General features: G+C 42.5%; 2 protein-coding genes and 1 long non-coding RNA gene across 3 annotated transcripts in view; 1 reads left to right on the top strand and 2 right to left on the bottom strand.

The window, feature by feature from the left end:
• LOC120814177 (uncharacterized) overlaps positions 1 to 15,547 on the bottom strand; it is a 351,528-nt gene extending 335,981 nt beyond the window's left edge. Inside the window, 2 exon segments of the mRNA XM_078088631.1 lie at positions 15,028 to 15,309; positions 15,458 to 15,547. Coding sequence (XP_077944757.1) covers positions 15,028 to 15,304 — 277 coding nt within the window. The 5' untranslated portion in view covers positions 15,305 to 15,309; positions 15,458 to 15,547.
• On the bottom strand, positions 3,019 to 4,386 carry LOC144388233 (stonustoxin subunit alpha-like; the record flags this gene model as incomplete). The annotated part of the gene is made up of 2 exons (XM_078088161.1): positions 3,019 to 4,187; positions 4,332 to 4,386. Coding segments are annotated over 2 exons (657 nt in total), but the record flags the coding sequence as incomplete, so codon positions are not given.
• On the top strand, positions 7,575 to 7,755 carry LOC144388301 (uncharacterized). Its single transcript, XR_013452615.1, has 2 exons — positions 7,575 to 7,606; positions 7,712 to 7,755. It is a non-coding gene; the product is annotated as an uncharacterized LOC144388301 (long non-coding RNA).
• Positions 15,548 to 17,960: the final 2,413 nt, after the last annotated feature.

The following is a 17,960-nucleotide window of genomic DNA, read 5'->3' as shown; positions in this document are numbered from 1 at the left end:
TTGTGTTGTTTCCTCGCTGCTCGTCTCCTGATGGCTGAACGATAATAATCTTCCTCTTTCTCTCCCCTCTCTGCTTTCGCACCTCCGTGTCTTCTTCTGTGGTCTCGTCCAGAGTTCCCCGTCAACTTTTCCTTCTTTGATACCATCGAGAATTACTGTTAGTATTTATTCATTTAATGTTTGTTTGTCTGCATGAGGTGAAATGCAGCCGTCTGAGGCGTGACAGCAGACACACACACACACACACACACACACACACACACACTCCGCTGTCCCCCTGTGTGCGTTCCTGTGTGTCCATTTGTGTTTGGTGACGTTTTATTTCCTCTGCTCTTTCCCTGCAATCATCTCCCTTCTCTCCATCAGTTAAAGGTCGTGTCTGATCTGATCCACATGTTTATATCCATGACCTTAAAGGCTGAGACGTGTCCCTCTGGCGTCCACACTGGAGGCTCATGGGCACGAAGGCAGAGACGCGGCCCGAACCTGAGCTGCTAACGGTTCAATCGGCTTGTTTTCAATAGACACAATTTGCTGAAATGCAAATATATAATATATATATGTATTTATATTTGAATCACTTAACAATAGTTTACGTCCAGTAAAGTGTAGTTCCAAAGCGTAAAGCACCAGACCTCCAAATGAAGTCATAATAGTTGGTTTGAGCTTCTTTTCATGTATCACCAAATATATTTGCAGAAAGTCATACAGAAAAAAACTATTTTCATTCAAACATTAACCTAAAATATATTTCTGAATTAGCACCTCTTTATGTTGTAAAAGCTTGAAGTCTTTGGTTTAATTTAGTGGTCCGATGTTTCGCTGAGTGCAACTCAATGAAAATTAGAGAATTTCTGAAATCTTTATTTAATATAAAAACAGGTTTACGTTTCAGTCTTTATCAAATAAAGCGATCCTACAGAAAGTAGCCTGGAAGTCATTTTACCTTAAGTGGTCAATTCCTTTGTACGGTGTAATATGACATGTTTCTTCCCTTTAATTTCTCATTAAATGTGTAAATATCCCATTAAAGCAGCGTAGTATATAATTAATAATGAGCCCTTTGTTGTAGCTTCAGTTATTAGAACTTTGAGGTTTTCTTCCTCTCGGCTTCTTCTTCGTCTCTCTGGCGCCGCCCTGTTGCCCCCCCCCCCTCGTGTGCGTGGTGGTGCTCGCCCCGTGATGCCCCCCCCCCCCCCCCCCCCCCCCCTCACTCACCCCCCCTCTCCCTCTGGTTGGTCGGGTTCCACAGGTGGCAGCAGCGCCCAGGTGAGCTCCACAGAAGAGGAGGCTCATGGGTAATGCGGCGCTCACCTGCTGCAGGAGATTCTTTAACCAATGAATCATTGTGGCTGAAACGTCGTTATTGGACCAAACTGGAGCCAGAGATTTTATTTCTTCTTTAAATTCCTTTTATTTGATTTTAATCACAAGTATTTTATGCTGTTTTATACACTTTATGTGTAGATGAATAAATATAAATGTATTTTGTTTTAATTCAACATGTTTCTCCAGGTTTTATACTAAACTGTGTGTGTGTGTGTGTGTGTGCGTGCGTGTGTCTGTGTGTGTGTGTGTGTGTGTGTATGTGTGTGTGTGTGAACACGCCTCTGAATGAACCCTTTTGTTTGTACATTTATTAACAATGTATAATTTATTATTTTACTGCAACAACACGGTAAAATAAGATCAACTCTAAAGTTTAAAGGAGGCTGAAAGAAGAAGCGACCAGTCGTTTTAATTTGCCGATAACCGTCAAATCGTTTACTTCAGTAAAAGTCAAATGACGGCTCACTAAACCGTACTGCTAGTATTTAAAAGTATTAATACATCAGTGACGTGTTTCATTCATATTCATCCTGCATTCATGTTGCACGTTAACTCCTTCATGTCCTTTTATTTAGCTTCATCTTCATCATTCTATTTGTGATAAACTGAAGGATGAAGTGATGTTTTTTCTGGGCAGGAAGATGAAAAACTAATCTGAGAAGAAACTAAAGCGTCACACGAATATAATAAAAGTCAAATATTTACCTCTGAGAGGTTCATTTGTAAATTAACGTCAAATATAAAATATAAAGTGCTGCAGTGAAGTACCTTGACTTTCCACTGGAGTGCAGTACTTGTACTTGTACACCAGATGTACTCTGTATTCTGTTTCTTTCAGCGCAGCAGGACAAGTTTTAAAATGAGCTTCAGCGCCGTCGTCATGGTTACGCTCTTTGTCCCCCAGAGACTCGTCCTGGAGTATAGAGTGGATTTTATTTTATTACCCTTTTCCTTTCTTTGTTGCAATGAGTTCATTTGGTTTCAGGAGACTGAATGTATATAATATAATAATAAAAAGATAATCCCGACTGCTGATGGAGAGAAATGTTTGTTAATATCTGACCGTTTACAGCAGAATGAGGACGTACTTTATTGTGATCATTTCTTTCAGGTACAATAACGACGTTATTAAGAGATTTAAAGTTAAAATCGTTCCTCTTTCTGTTTGATCTGATTTTTTGGGACCGTTGCTGCTGTCTGTGTTTTATTTTGGCGGTGCATTGAGAGACTCCATCACATTTAACACTTTCAATACTCAAGTTTCTTAGTAATAAACTCCGCCCTGTTATAAAATACGTGCTTGTTGTTTGTGTGTTGTTGTTGCCACGGTGACGCGGCCCAAAACACCACAAGGCGACTTCAGTAGGATATTTACTGCAGGATGAAACCTTCAAGTTGCACCTGAAGCACCGAGCTCAGTAGTTTGTGTTGTTTGGAGACGACTCTGCGTTAACGTTCATACGGTTAATAAACCAAGTTATTTATTACTTATTTGTTTGTTTATTACAAACTTTTCACTTCCTTTGTCAACCAGCTGTAACACAGATGTTTTCTCTGCTAGTGACAAAACAAGTAAATACATATAAATAATATGTAAATAGTACAGCATGTTTAAGAAGGATCATAGTATTTCATGTCAAAATAAACAATACAGCATGTTTATATTATGACGTGTTTAAAAATGTACAGTTTCCAATAAAAGTCATTTATTAACATTAGAAACATACAATTATATTGCTGTTAAGCCAAAGTAATACGTGGACTAAATGTTGTACTATTATAGTGAATAAAAACACAAGTACTGATATTATCTGTCAGGATATTAAACTTTTTCTTCAGAAGTTTGAATCATTAAAAAAAGCTGATTATGTGAAATTATTTCTTAGTTCACTGAACAGATTCTGAAAGATTAAGTTAAAATTGTCTTAAAAAAGAATTCGACATTTAAAGTGTTTCCCCTTGTTGTTATTAGCGTGAGTGGAAATGAAACACACACATAAGGACACATTTATCTCACATGGGGGCAGACGAGCATTTTATAAAACGTCTTCTTGAAGATATAAAGATGAAGATTAAAGCCTAATTAGGAGCCGATATCTAAACGATGATCTATTGATTCAAGGAGCACAGCAGCATTAAGCTGAGCTCCTTCACACGTCCACCTGAGTCCCAGAGAGCTGTGGACCCCCCAGAGTCCAGACCAGCTCAGGTACCCCTCACCTGCTCCACCTGCATCTACACCCACATGAACCACCATCAGCTGTGTGACAGAGAGGAAGGTTCTCCACCAGGAGGAGACTCTCCCTCCTCCAGAGAACACAGAGACACTGAGGAACCAGACCAGAACCAGAACCCAGGATAAAGAGGTTCAGTGAATGTGGTGCTGAAGGTGTGGAGGTGGATCAGTGTGTCAGAGGAGACTCTGTAGAAGGACAGAGAGCCAGCAGGACAGTCCACATACACTGCTACTCTACCAGAGGAGGAGGAGGAGGAGGAGGAGGAGGAGGAGGAGGTGGTGATGCGTGTTACTGTCTTATTGTGACGGACATAGTAACCTTTATCAGAGCATCTCAGACTCCAGGACTGATCATTGCCTCCAAACAAACAGTCATCACTGTTTCCTTTCCTCTTGATTCCTCTGTAACTCACTGATACATCAACGTATCCTCTCCATTCGACCTCCCAGTAACAGCGACCAGTCAGACCAGTTCTACACAGCAGCTGATGCCAGATGTCAAATCTGTCTGGATGATCAGGATATGACTGATCCTCCATCACATATGTCACCTTCCTGTTGTTGTCAGACAGTTTGAGGTGTTTGTTTACTGTGTTTGTGTCGATTGTGAGTTGACAGGAATCTGATGAGAGAACAAGACACAATACAGCTGCAGTTATTAATCATGTGTTCATCTACTGACACGTTGATGATGACATCACAGAGGTGAATGAGTGATGTCACAGTGTGAAGATGGTTGAATCTTCATGAATCAAAGCACACTTACACTTCCTCAGACCTGGTCTCAGCCATCGGACTCCATCAGGCTCCACCCTGAAAGGAGGAGGGGGGTCAGAGCATCATGGAGACATGGACATTACATCACTCTCACACACAGCTTTGTCCTTCATGTCCACATGGAGCACCTCTTCTTCTTCTACCACTACTTACAGACGACCACAGACTGTCAGTCAGGCGTCACACAGCGACGAGGTGCTGGAATATATTCATGGAATAAAGTAGATAAATGTGGAATAAATAATAAACGGACCTGTCACTGTACTTTCACCAGATGGGAATTAAAATGTGAGAAATGACGTCGTGCTGCAGATGAAGCTTCATGGGACGTGTGCAAAGGAACATTAACATTAAACCGTTTAATAAGCAAATATTCACTAAATATAGAAATAAAGACCATTCAGTATTTACAATGTTTCACAATGAACAAACAACACAAACAAAGAGAAGAAACGCACGCGTTAGTTTATTGGATTCACTGTTTGGTTTTTCACTCATTCACTTCCGTCCCGTTCTGCACTTTTACTGTGATATTACAGAACGTCCTCATGTAAATACACTCAAGCATCTGCAAACGGGTCGGCGTGTGGATTCAAGCCAAAGGTGTGATCATTGAATGTACTGTAGTATTCAGTCAGGTCACAGGCTGCTGATCATAATAGTACTATTATAATATAGTACTTTGTGTTCTCAGCGTGTCGAGGTGCAGAGTTACTAACGATTGTCACGTCATCAGCTGTTGTGTCAACACGCCTCATATGGTTTACAGGAGTAATCACATGATGTAGAGACAATGTCTTCATTAGAGTCAAAGGGACACAAGGACTGTTCACTGATGTTCACCCTCCAACACTGATGGACATTCAAGTAAAGGTAAGAAATACAACTTTAATATCACTTGTGATCATTTCAGCATTGATACAGTTTGATATCAGCTTTGTCTTCATTTGGATTTGATCTCGATTCCAATTTAAAGAGCCGCTCTGATTTTAATGTGACGTTCTGAAAAGGTTGAATAGATTTGATCTCCAGTGGTGGAACTAGATTGTATTTAAATGTCAGATAAGTGGGTTATTATTGCTTTAGGCTTTGAGTTAAGGTCCATCGTCACTACTAGTTAAAGTTTGAATGGTATTCAACGTTTAAACATAAGATTGATTATTGATTATCGTTGTGACTTTAGACTTTTACTTTCTTAACTTGAACTTCATTTTGCTTTTATGGATTTTCATTAGACGTTTATTTTAGTTTCCTCTTCTCTCTCCTGCGGCAGCGTTTACACCCTAAAAGTTTCATCTCAGCTTTGTGATTCTAACATTGAGTTGGATTGATTTTTAATTTGCTGAAAGCCGTAACTAGTCTGAGATGATCTGCGGTTTAGTTTGATTTGTACTGACGGCGTTCTGATCCGTGTTGTAGTTGTTATGTGACTCAGTGGTTTGATGGACTGGTTCCCTTTCAGGTCCACTGCTTTACTTTCCATTGCTGAGTTCACTTTGTTGTTTGGTGTTTTGCAGGTTTCATTAGTTTGACTTTACATCATTAGTCGTCTCCTCACAGTCAGTGACAGAGTAGCTCCTAAAGGACAGGAGGACATCTCAGGGGGGTTTAGATGCACCAGGTTGCATCATGGTCGTGTTTACGACTCAGGACCTGCTGAGTAGCACCAGAGAGAAGATGGAGGAGCAGACGGAGGCCAAAGGAAGAGAAGCAGTGGACGGACTTGAGAGCACGATGAGGAAACAGCTGAAGACACTTGTGAACATCAAGACGTCTGCAGCAGTAAACAAAGGACAGAGACAGGAGACAGACAAGGCCCGATACCCCGTCCCCCAAAGGCCCCAGATCCAGCAGGTAGGAACCGTTCAATGGGACATCAGCACCCAGCAGCAGAGGACGAGGGACAACCGAGGGAGGACAGGTGGACCTTATATATGTGGACAGGAGGGACATTGGTGCAGAGAGAGTCCCAGGAGACACGCGACTAAACGCTCCTCCACGGCTGGAGGCTCCACCTCCACCCACCTCCACCCACCTCCACCTCACTTCCACCCGCCTCCAACTCACGTCCCTCCACATCACCTCCATCCACCTCCACCCCCCTCACGCAACCCCCACAGCAGCCGAGGCCCAAACAGCAACTGGTGCCACGTGGCCCCCCACTGGCTCCCAGCAGCTCAGATAAGCAGCCCCAGTCTCCCCAGTTTACGACTCATGTTGCAGAAGAAGAAGAGAGAATAAAGATTATAAACGGCTGAGATTTAAAAACAGAGATTGATTCACTAAAAGAGGGAAAGTGTCATTAAACGGTTGTGAAGGATTTAAATGAGGAATGAAGGTGATGAGAAATGAGGACAGTCGTTGTACATAGTGTCAGTTTTTGTATTAATGTTGTCGTGTTTTAGTCTCTAAGTTCTAACCTGAGTGTAAAGTGCACGATACACTTGATACACAATCTGGATGATGGATCAAATGTCTGATCAAAGGAACATTGATAGCAGCAGTACATGAAATATGGACACTTTGTCACAGACGCTTCAACGCGTCCACACTTACATTTCAATACGCTGAACATGAGAGAAAAAGTCTGTCAGACAATCGCAGAGCGACGGAATGTGGAAGCATTTAAAAATATCTACTCACAGGAAAGTTGTAGACTGTTTGAGTTGCTTTTAATGATTGTTTGATGTGTTGAAGACGTTGAAGAACAGAAGTTGAGGGTGTTGAATGAGTCCAATCATTAGCAAGGTACTAAACTAAACAGCATGAGACACATTCACAGGGGACATCTGGACAGACAGGAAGAGGAGTTCATCCTTTCATAGAATTATGCTTATTCAGATAACTAAAAGCATTTATCAGAATAGGAAGAATTGGTTTCAAAAGGCTAGAAGTTCTTGTATCTGCTGTTTCTATTTCAAGTAAAGCTACACAACAACACAGAGAGATTGTGTCCGTTTGTGAAGGTAAACTATGAAGGACACGGTCTCATCCATTGACCCTGTGATTGGTCCGCTAAACTACGTCCTTTACGGAGTCTCACATCTCCGTTTTCACAGCACAATACGGCCGTTATTAAAAGGAAGAATGTTTACGAGAGAACGGATCAGATTGAAGAGCTTTTGTGGGAAGAAATGCGTAAATTTGAGCACTTGTACAAGCCGTCATTGGCGGACTATGAGGACGCCGGACGGCCTCTGACTCATGGAGGGAGATCTCCACAAACGAGGGGAACAAAGTTGTGGAGGAAAATACGGGACAAATGTGTCCGTGATGAAAAGCAGCAGTGTGGATGCACGGGGCAATAAAGTCTATGATCAATAAATAAAGCAACCAACGACTTCCACACACAAAGACGTGACTCTCCAGGTCGTCTTCAACAAAACACGTGACTCCACCTGTTGTTCTGGAGGTGAATCGCTCTGCAACACACGCAGGACTTTACAACCAGGAAGTGAAACCAGTGCGTCGGCACGACGACGCCTTTATTCAGGCTTATTACACCGATAGAGTGGTGGAATGACGCGGATCAGCCAATCTGAACTCGACTTATGAATAAAAGAGGCAGAAACTTTACACGTGTACTGTCCCTGCTCTGGGTTATCACGTAGATATGGTTCTAGCCTCGTATTTCAATGTTTTAAGGGATTTATATGGTTGTTTATGACATTTTTTAAGGCAAATCTGGTCGGAGGTCCAAAGGGTCCGACTGTGACACTGCTGTTCACATCCCGTCTCCTAGCAACAGTCAACACTGGTTTCCATCACCTGTAGTCTGGAGGTGAAGGTGTTACAGCTCAGGTGGGTCTGCAGCCACAGAGCACTGTGGTCCAGTCCTAAACAAACCTCTTTGGGCTCTGACACACCAGGTCCACCATCAGCTGTTGGTTCTTCACTGAGCGTCTGTGGCCGACTGTCACCTGTAGCTTCAACAAGTCCACTCTCATCATCCAGGGAACTGGCTCTCAGTGCAAAGCACCAAAAGCAGGTGAAGCTGAACTCCTTTAAAACACCAAACGTTCCTCCTGTGATGATCCATCAAGACGCTTTGAACAGATTGTTTCTGACTGTTTGTCTCTTAATGATAATGTCTGGACTAAAGGACAAACACACACTGGAGGCAGATGACCAGCATCTAAACATCCAAGTGTTGTTTGTTAAGAGCCCACAAACCTGCAGCGTGACGACGTTGACTCATATCAACCCACCATGATGCCGTCAACGTGTCAGGAGACACTGTCCTCTCTTACAACAACAAGACAAGACTCCAAAGAAACAAGCCTTTCATCACCTTCCTCCCTGTTCAGGCTCATCCTGGCTACTGTTCCTCACTACTTCTGTCTTTGTTGATGGTCTCATGTGGGACACAAACAGTAGATGAGTCTCTGGTAGTTTGAGGTCAGCTTGGTGTGTCAGGGTCTTATTAACCAGGCTGACAGTGGGACAGAGAAAATGTTTCCAGCTCCTCTACAGACTGATGGTCTGTGGCTGCAGCCTCTTCATACCTGAGAGTCTCCAGTCTCCACTGAGGATCCTCCAGTCCAGCAGACAGCAGCTTCACTCCTGAGTCTCCTGGATGATTGTAGCTCAGGTCCAGCTCTCTCAGATGGGAGGGGTTGGAGCTCAGAGCTGAAGCCAGAGAAGAACAGCCTTCCTCTGTGATCAGACAGCCTGACAGCCTGCAGACACACAACACAACACACATGTCACATGATCTGAGGGAGCTGTGAGGACTAGAAGGTCACTGCAGGACTGAGATACTATCAGGTACAGAGGGGTCACATTAACATGGTGTGATGTCACGAGAGGCTGGGTCCTGGACGGCTGGGTCCTGGCCTTCATAAGGGTTAGAGACACAGCCAGTGGGGTATGAGAAAGACCAGACCGCCGTAGGAGGATATCGTGGAGGAAGACTGTATATTCTTTTAGGGCGACTGTGGGTGAGTGGGGAGCACGGTCGTCCTCCAATCAGAGGATTGTCGGTTCGATCCCAGGCCCGGCTAACCTGCATGTCGTTGTGTCCTTGGGCAAGACACTTAACCCAACATTGCTCCTGTAGCTGCGACTACAGTGTGTGGATGTTAGCTACTGATGGCAGGTGTCACTGTGTATGGTTCTCCTGTCATCAGTGTATGAATGGGTGTGAATGGGTGAATGATGTCATGTAGTGTTAAAGCGCTTTGAGTGGTCAGAAGACTAGAAAAGCGCTATACAAGTACAGTCCATTTACCATTTATTCTTGTGAGTTGGATTTATGATTCCCCTTCGAAGACGAGACATTATTTAAGATTGACCGGAGCCTGAGTTACCCTTTTTGGACTACTGTTTTTGTTGATTCCAGAGAACATGAATAAAACCTTCTGTTTATATTTGAAACTGGTGTCCTCTCACTGCTTGAACTACCCCGGTGAGAGCGGAGGCGCCTCTCATGACATCACAATGGTTACTGACTGGTTTTCAGTCACAACTAAACACCCACTAATGTACATCAACAATCTGATATTATTACTGACAACTATGATTAATCTCAAATATTTCAATGTCTAACATTATATTGGAAATCACATGTTTATGAAAATATTTGGAAATGACATATTTGATTTGAATCATTCAAGCAGAAAGTATCTTAAGAAGGTCAGAAAAATATCAGGGATATAAATAAACCAGGTGAACATTGATTGAATCCTGACCTGAGAGTCTCCAGGTCACAGCGTGGATCCTCTAGTCCAACACACAGCAGCTTCACTCCTGAATCCCGCAGGTCGTTGTTACTCAGGTCCAGCTCTCTCAGATGGGAGGGGTTGGAGCTCAGAGCTGAGGCCAGAGAAGAACAGCCTTCCTCTGTGATCAGACAGACTGACAGACTGCAGACACACAACACAACACACATGTCACATGATCTGAGGGAGCTGTGAGGACTAGAAGGTCACTGCAGGACTGAGATACTGTCGGCTACTGAGGGGTCACATTAACATTGTTACTGACTGGTTTCCAGTCACAACTAAACACCCACTAATGTTCATCAACAATCTGACAATAATACTGAGAACATAAATATATACATAAAATAAATGTTTGTTGTAAATAATGCAAGCGGAACGAATCTTACGAAAGTCAGGAATTTAACTAAATAAAAGACACTGTGTTGAATCCTGACCTGAGGGTCTTCAGGTCACAGTGTGGACTCTCCAGTCCGACACACAGCAGCTTCAGTCCTGAATCATGCAGGTCGTTGTTACTCAGGTCCAGCTCTCTCAGATGGGAGGGGTTGGAGCTCTGAGCTGAAGCCAGAGGAGAACAGCCTTCCTCTGTGATCAGACAGCCTGACAGCCTGCAGACACACAAAACAACACACATGTCACATGATCTGAGGGAGCTGTGAGGACTAGAAGGTCACTGCAGGACTGAGATACTATCAGGTACAGAGGGGTCACATTAACATGGTTACTGACTGGTTTCCAGTCACAACTAAACACCCACTAATGTTCATCAACAATCTGACAATAATACTGAGAACATAAATATATACATGAAATAAATGTTTGATGTAAATAATACAAGCAGAAAGAATCTTACGAAAGTCAGGAATTAAACTAAATAAAAGAAACCGTGTTGAATCCTGACCTGAGAGTCTCCAGGTCACAGTGTGGACTCTCCAGTCCAGCACACAGCAGCTTCAGTCCTGAATCCTGCAGGTGGTTGTTACTCAGGTCCAGCTCTCTCAGATGGGAGGACTGTGAGCTGAGAACTGAGGACAGAGCTTTACAGCTTCTCTTTGAGAGGTTACAGTCACTCAGTCTGAAGAAACAACAATGAAGAAAATATAAACAATAAGTAGAAAAGATGGCAGCATGTTTAAGTCATGATGTGTGAATCTAACTCTCTGTACTTACAGAGCTTTGTTGGAGGCTTTGACCACTGGCAGCAGCCTCAGAAGAGCCTCCTCTGAAGCAGAGTATTTCTTCAGGTCAAACACCTCCAGATCTTCTTGTGATGACAGTAAGATGAAGACCAGAGCTGACCACTGAGCAGGAGACAGTTCATCTGTGGAGAGACGTCCTGAACTAAGGGACTGTTGGATCTCCTCCACTAGAGAACCATCATTCAGTTCATTCAGACAGTGGAACAGATTGATGCTTTTCTCTGGAGACACATTCCTACTGATCTTCTTCTTGATGTACTGGACTGTCTCCTGATTGGTCTGTGAGCTACTTCCTGTCTTTGTCAGCAGACCTCGTAGAAGAGTCAGATTGGTCTCCAGGGAAAGACCCAGGAAGAAGCGGAGGAACAAGTCCAGGTGTCCATTAGGACTCTTTAAGGCCTCGTCCACAGCACTCTGGTAGAGACGCATTGGTTTAGACTGGTGGGAGGTTTGTTCTTCTGACAGCAGATTGACACCAGAGCTGTAGAAGGTCAGATGGACATGAAGAGCAGCCAGAAACTCTTGAACACTCAGATGGACGAAGCAGAACACCTTGTCCTGGTACAGTCCGCTCTCCTCTCTAAAGATCTGAGTGAACACTCCTGAGTACACTGAGGCTTCTGTGATATCGATGTCACACTCTGTCAGGTCGGATTCATAGAAGATCAGGTTGCCTTTCTGCAGCTGATCAAAGGCCAGTTTTCCCAGAGACTCGATCATCTTCCTGTTCTCTAGACTCCAGTGTGGATCCATCTCAGTTCCTCCATCGTACTTGACCTTCTTCCTTTTGGACTGAACCACCAGGAAGTGAATGTACATCTCAGTCAGGGTCTTGGGCAGCTCTCCTCCCTCTCTGGTCTTCAACACCTTCACCAGAACTCCAGCAGTGATCCAGCAGAAGACTGGGATGTGGCACATGATGTGGATGCTTCGTGAGGTCTTGATGTGTGAGATGATCCTGCTGGCCTGCTCCTCATCACTGAACTTCTTCCTGAAGTACTCCTCCTTCTGGGGGTCGCTGAACCCTCTGACCTCTGTCACCATGCCGACACACTCAGGAGGGATCTGATTGGCTGCAGCAGGTCGTGTGGTTATCCAGAGGCGAGCAGAAGGAAGCAGCTTCCCACTGATGAGGTTTGTGAGGAGCACATCCACTGAGGAGATCTCTGTGACATCAGTCAGGATCTCATTGTTGTAAAAGTCCAGAGGAAGTCGACACTCATCCAGACCGTCAAAGATGATCATTACCTGGAACTCTTCAAACCTGCAGATTTTTGCAGCTTTGGTTTCACTGAAGAAGTGATGAACAAGTCCCTCCAAGCTGAACTTCTTCTCTCTCTGCACATTCAGCTCTCTGAAGGTGAATGGAAGTGTGAACTGTATGTCCTGGTGGTCTTTGTCTTCTGCCCAGTCCAGAGTGAACTTCTGTGTTAAGAGAGTTTTCCCAATGCCAGCCACTCCCTTAGTCATCACTGTTCTGATTGGTTCCTCTCCTCCAGCTGAGGCTTTGAGGAGGTCTTCTAGTCTGATGGTTGTTTCTGGTCTGTCTGGTTTCCAGGATGCTGTTTCAATCTGTCTGACCTCATGTTCTTCATTGACCTCTGCAGTCCCTCCCTCTGTGATGTAGAGCTCTGTATAGATCTCATTCAGAGGGGTTGTCTTTCCTGCTTTAGCGATCCCCTCAAACACACGCTGGAACTTCTTCTTCATGTTGGATTTGAGTTTACGTTGACAGTTGGTGATAATCTCTGAATGAACAGAAAAAGACACAAACCAGATAGTGCTTTACTTTAATGGTGTAATATTTCCTTTGGATTAAGTTATTGGTTGTATTTTTCTGCATTCCTATCTGAAGCTACACGAATTTTGACTGTGAGAACTTGACAATTGAGAACTATGACTGAAATATCTGAAATCTGATATCTGAAATATGCCGGTCAAAGTATCTCAGTTTTACCTGCTTTGTGCTTTTCTGAGTTGATTAAACATGGCATACTTCCTGGGTCCATGTTGTCTGTTTTGCTGGTGCCTGTAGTTAAAAATAAGACTGGTAAATTAACTAGTATAGATAACTATAGACCTATTGCTCTTGCTAGTATACTATCCAAGCTACTAGAAGGGATTCGTATGGATAGGATTGCAGAATACATAGCGTCAACAGATAATCAGCTTGGTTTTAAGAGCAAGAATGGAACTGATCTGTGTATTTATGCACTTAAATAAATTGTCCATAGGTACAGATGACGCAATAGCACAGTATTTATGTGTTTCCTGGATGCATCAAAGGCTTTTGATCGTATTAATCATGGGAAACTGTTTGGTAAACTACATGAGCGTGGGGTTCCCTTTTACTTAATCAGGATACTGCAGTTCTGGTACTCTCACCAAACTATGCAAGTCAGGTGGGGGACGAATTTGTCAACCCCGTTCTATGTATCCAATGGTGTGCGGCAGGGCGGGATTCTGTCTCCGCTCCTATTCAATCTGTACATGGATGATTTATCTAGGGAGCTAAAGGGCTGTAGAACTGGCTGCTTGGTGGGGGATAGTCTACTTAATCATATGCCTCATGCTGATGATTTGGTGGTACTGTCTCCCTCCAGTGCTGGCCTACAGCAACTTCTTAGAATATGCTCTCAATATGGACTGATGTTTGATATAAAATGTAACTCTATGAAGAGTGTGGTAGTGATTGCCAGAACCAAGGAGGAAATGAAGTGTGTCTATCCTTCTTTCTCATTGGCAGGTGAACCACTAGAAGTTGTAAAGAAAGTCAAATATCTAGGACATGTGATCAGAGATGACCTGTGTGATGATGATGATGATGATGGTGATGATGTGCAGCGTCAGTGTGTAAAATTGTATGGGCAGGCGAACATGCTGGCACGCACATTTCACATGTGCACTTCTGATGTTAAAATCGCACTTTTCAGAACCTATTGCGCCCCACTGTATACTGCCCACCTGTGGTGTCATTTTAGTAAGTCGAAGATGAAAAAACTTCAAGTGGCTTATAATGATGCACTGAGAATTGTGCGTAAAGTCCCTCGGTGGATGAGTGCCAGTGAAATGTTTGTGTCCAATAAAGTGCCCACTTTTAAAGCTGTTTTAATCAATTGTATGTATAGATTCATGTGCAGATTGACAGGGTCTAAGAATAGGATTGTTGTGTCCTTAGTGGATGTCTCCAAGAGGGACACAAGGTATACATCGTGCTTCTGGAAACATTGGACCCGAAGCCTGTATAAGTTTTTATAAATGATGCCTCGTCTGCATCATTCTTAAATGTTGTTTGTGTTGTTGTTTTTTATGTGTATGTATTCTCTATGGACCTCTGTGTGTGGAATAAAGTTGATTGATTGAATATGACCACGGAAATAATAGAACTGTGCAATAATTAGATGGTGGTACAAAAAGTCTCTTCACCTTGACCTCCATCTCCTCCCACAGGATTCGGTTTGCCTGAAACAAGATGTTTTCTGTGTTTACTTTGTGCATTTGTAGAGTGATAATAGCTGGTATATTTAGCCTGTGCTGAAACTAAAATCTACACTTAATAGTGGAATAGTTTCGCTTAATGAGTGAACATCAATTATGAGACTTTATAGTTTACAGCTATACTATAGTTATAGTTTTTAATCCCTAATCCAAGGGTGGTGCCCGGCTGTTATTAACATTTGTTAAGGATGGTATTAACATGAATAATCTGTTGTATCTTTATTATACACATCTGATGTCTTTCTTCCGCTTTTTAACAACTTACCCGTAGGGTTAAACTTCATTTTGGATAATTTTTCGGCCAGATCGTTCCTTTGAATCTCTTTCAAAACCTCCTCGGCAACCTGAACAGAGTTTGTGCCGTAGTACTGCACCATCAGGTCCACCGTGTTCTCCCTGTTTTTGTTCTCCAGGTCACTGCGTTGGATTGATCCGAGGTGTTCCGGGCTTCGATGGTTCTCCAGGTGCCACTGGAAGAGTTCAAAGTCCTCCTTCTTGAGATCCTTTAGAATTTTGAAGATCTCCTTCTTGACTTTCTCCATCTGGCCTTTTTAAAGACACCCAAATAAACATCATTCACACAGAACAATTACTGCTCTGCATTTAAAAAGAAGCGTGTTTTAAAGATGGAGTTTTATCGGTTCATTGGTTTTGATACACAATAAAATAGAATTCTTCTCTCTCTTTCTAAGCACCTCTGATGAAGTCAGCGTCCTCTTTGTGGACACAAGTTGGATGAATCTGTGAATATTGGGGAAGTGTGAAGGTGGTTCACAGCTTCACCTGCAACAACAGAAATGCCGTGTAATTTGTATTCATCAAACAAACTCAATTCATAATCAAACTAATCATGAAGCAGGAAGTATATGGAGCCAAATCCAGGACAAAGCTTTTGATCTTTCGAAAAAGAGAATTGAAAAAAAACGTATTCAAAATAAAATTAAGATGATTTAGTTCTTATAAAATATTTATTTTCCTTATTTTCTAGATAAATAATTACATTATTTTCTATATATATTTATTTTCATTATTTTCTAGATAAATAATCACATTATTTTCTATATATATATATATATATATATATATATATATATATATATATATTTAGGTTCTTTTCATTATTTAGTTGTAGATTTCATATTTTCCGATTCAACTGTTCAATCGTTTTTTCACTGTCAGACTTTTGGCCGTTTCAGCCGTTTGGCTGTTTCACTTGGGTGGAGCTGGTTGAGTTGATCATGTAACAGTTACATTACATGTCATTGAGCGGACGCTTTTGAAATGACCAAGTCAAAATGATCTACCCATTATATTTATTGAGAAATATATTGAGGATTCTTACAACTTATGTTGATGTATAACCACATATGTTGCACAACACAACATAATTCAGAACTGAACAGACTGAACAACCCTTACCCTAACCCTTACAAAATATTTATTTTCATTATTTTCTAGATAAATAATCACATTATTTTCTATATATATTTATTTTCATTCTTTTCTAGATATATAATCACATTATTTTCTATATATATATATACATAGATATTTAGGTTCTTTTCATTATTCAGTTGTAGATTTCATATTTTCCGATTCAACTGTTCAATCGTTTTTTCACTGTCAGACTTTTGGTCCTGATAGGGGGCGTGGCATCAACCGAGAGGGGCGTGTCATCATGAGTGACAGCTTAACAAAGAAGGCTGAAAAGTTTCCTCAACCGTGTTGCCTTCAGGAAGCGTAGGCACTGTGGTAATTATGAATCCACACTTTCTATACACCACATTCACGTGATTGGCAGGAAGACAATTTACACCAGTGACAAAGTTCTACTTAGCGAGCTGTTTTAACACGAATCACAGAATAAGAGCAATAAACTCAGATAGTAGCGTTCAACAACCACGTTTGAATCTCTGAACCACTGTGAACGCAGCGTAGCATCCATGTGATGGAGTCGGCTCCACCCGATCACGTGAACATGGTGTATAGCGATAAAAACACAATCAAACAGGAACAGCTAAACACACACAGTGATGAACCATAAGCATGTGACAGCAGATACGTGTGAGCTTGCTTTCTGAATGTGGACACACGTGAAGGACGTCCAGTCATCCGACAGCTTGTCGCAGAGAGCAGGACGTCTTTGACGGAAGGAACCCACAGTGGATGTTTGGAACGGCTAAAACAACTTGAACCCTCTGACTTGAGGTATTTTCCAACATGAGGCAAACCAGTCGTACCAGATGGGTGTGTGTTTGTGTGTTAGTACACGTGTAGATGTGTGTGTGTTTTTCTCCATTGTTGGTGTGGTTACGATCAGGAGTCCTGATGTCTGATCTATGAACGGCTTATCTGCACTTCCTCTCCAACAAGTAAAGATAATATATATATATTTACGTAGTAAGGATGTGCATTAGGTGCTATAATGTCTTTGGGGGCACGACTCTGTTTGAAAGGTCGTGTTTCATCAAGATTAGAAATATGAAGCAGTTTGAGGTTGATAGAACTAAATAAGTGAATATGGTGACTAAAAGTGTTGATTCATAATTCCAGATTTCATGAAGGCAACGCGTTGAGGAAGGTTTTCAGCCTTCTTTGTTAAGCTGTCAATCATGATGACACGCCCATTTCAGCTGATGACACGCCCCTTAAGCCATATCAGGGCCAAAAGTCAAAAACATTTGTATCCGAAAATATAAAATCTTCAACTGAAAAATATAAGACCTCGAATGTAAATAAAAAATATATAGTGCCCCTCCGTCTGCTACCTTCCCCTCTTCAACAGTCAAACACTCAAACAGTGACTAGATGTGTTCTGTGGAGCAAACAGAGCGTCTCTCAGGTGTGTTTCAAGAACAAAGGCCCAGGTGAGCCCTGTGGTCCCTGCTGGGTCCTAGTGCCCCTCCGTCTGCTACCTTCCCCTCCTCATCAGTAACAGTCGTCACAGACCCCAGATCAGACTGAGCTCCTCTTCTTTATCACAGCGTCATCGTTCAGACTAACAGCAGCTCCTCTCTGCCTGCTCACACAGGCGCCATCTTGTTTCCCAGCTTTAAACAATCACACGTTCACAAGCATCAATGATGTCATTCAACCAATCACAGCTGCACTTACTGACCTCGTAGACATGAACTTCCTCAGTGAGCAGCTCTCTTCTGTCCTCAGCAGGTCCGTGTAGAAAAGCAGCTCCGTGCTTCA

The sequence above is a fragment of the Gasterosteus aculeatus genome, chromosome 14 (genome assembly GCF_964276395.1).
Source record: "Gasterosteus aculeatus chromosome 14, fGasAcu3.hap1.1, whole genome shotgun sequence".
Lineage (NCBI taxonomy): Eukaryota > Metazoa > Chordata > Actinopteri > Perciformes > Gasterosteidae > Gasterosteus > Gasterosteus aculeatus.
The sequence above is the reverse complement of the archived record's forward strand: the minus strand, read 5'-3'. Positions and strand labels throughout refer to the sequence as shown.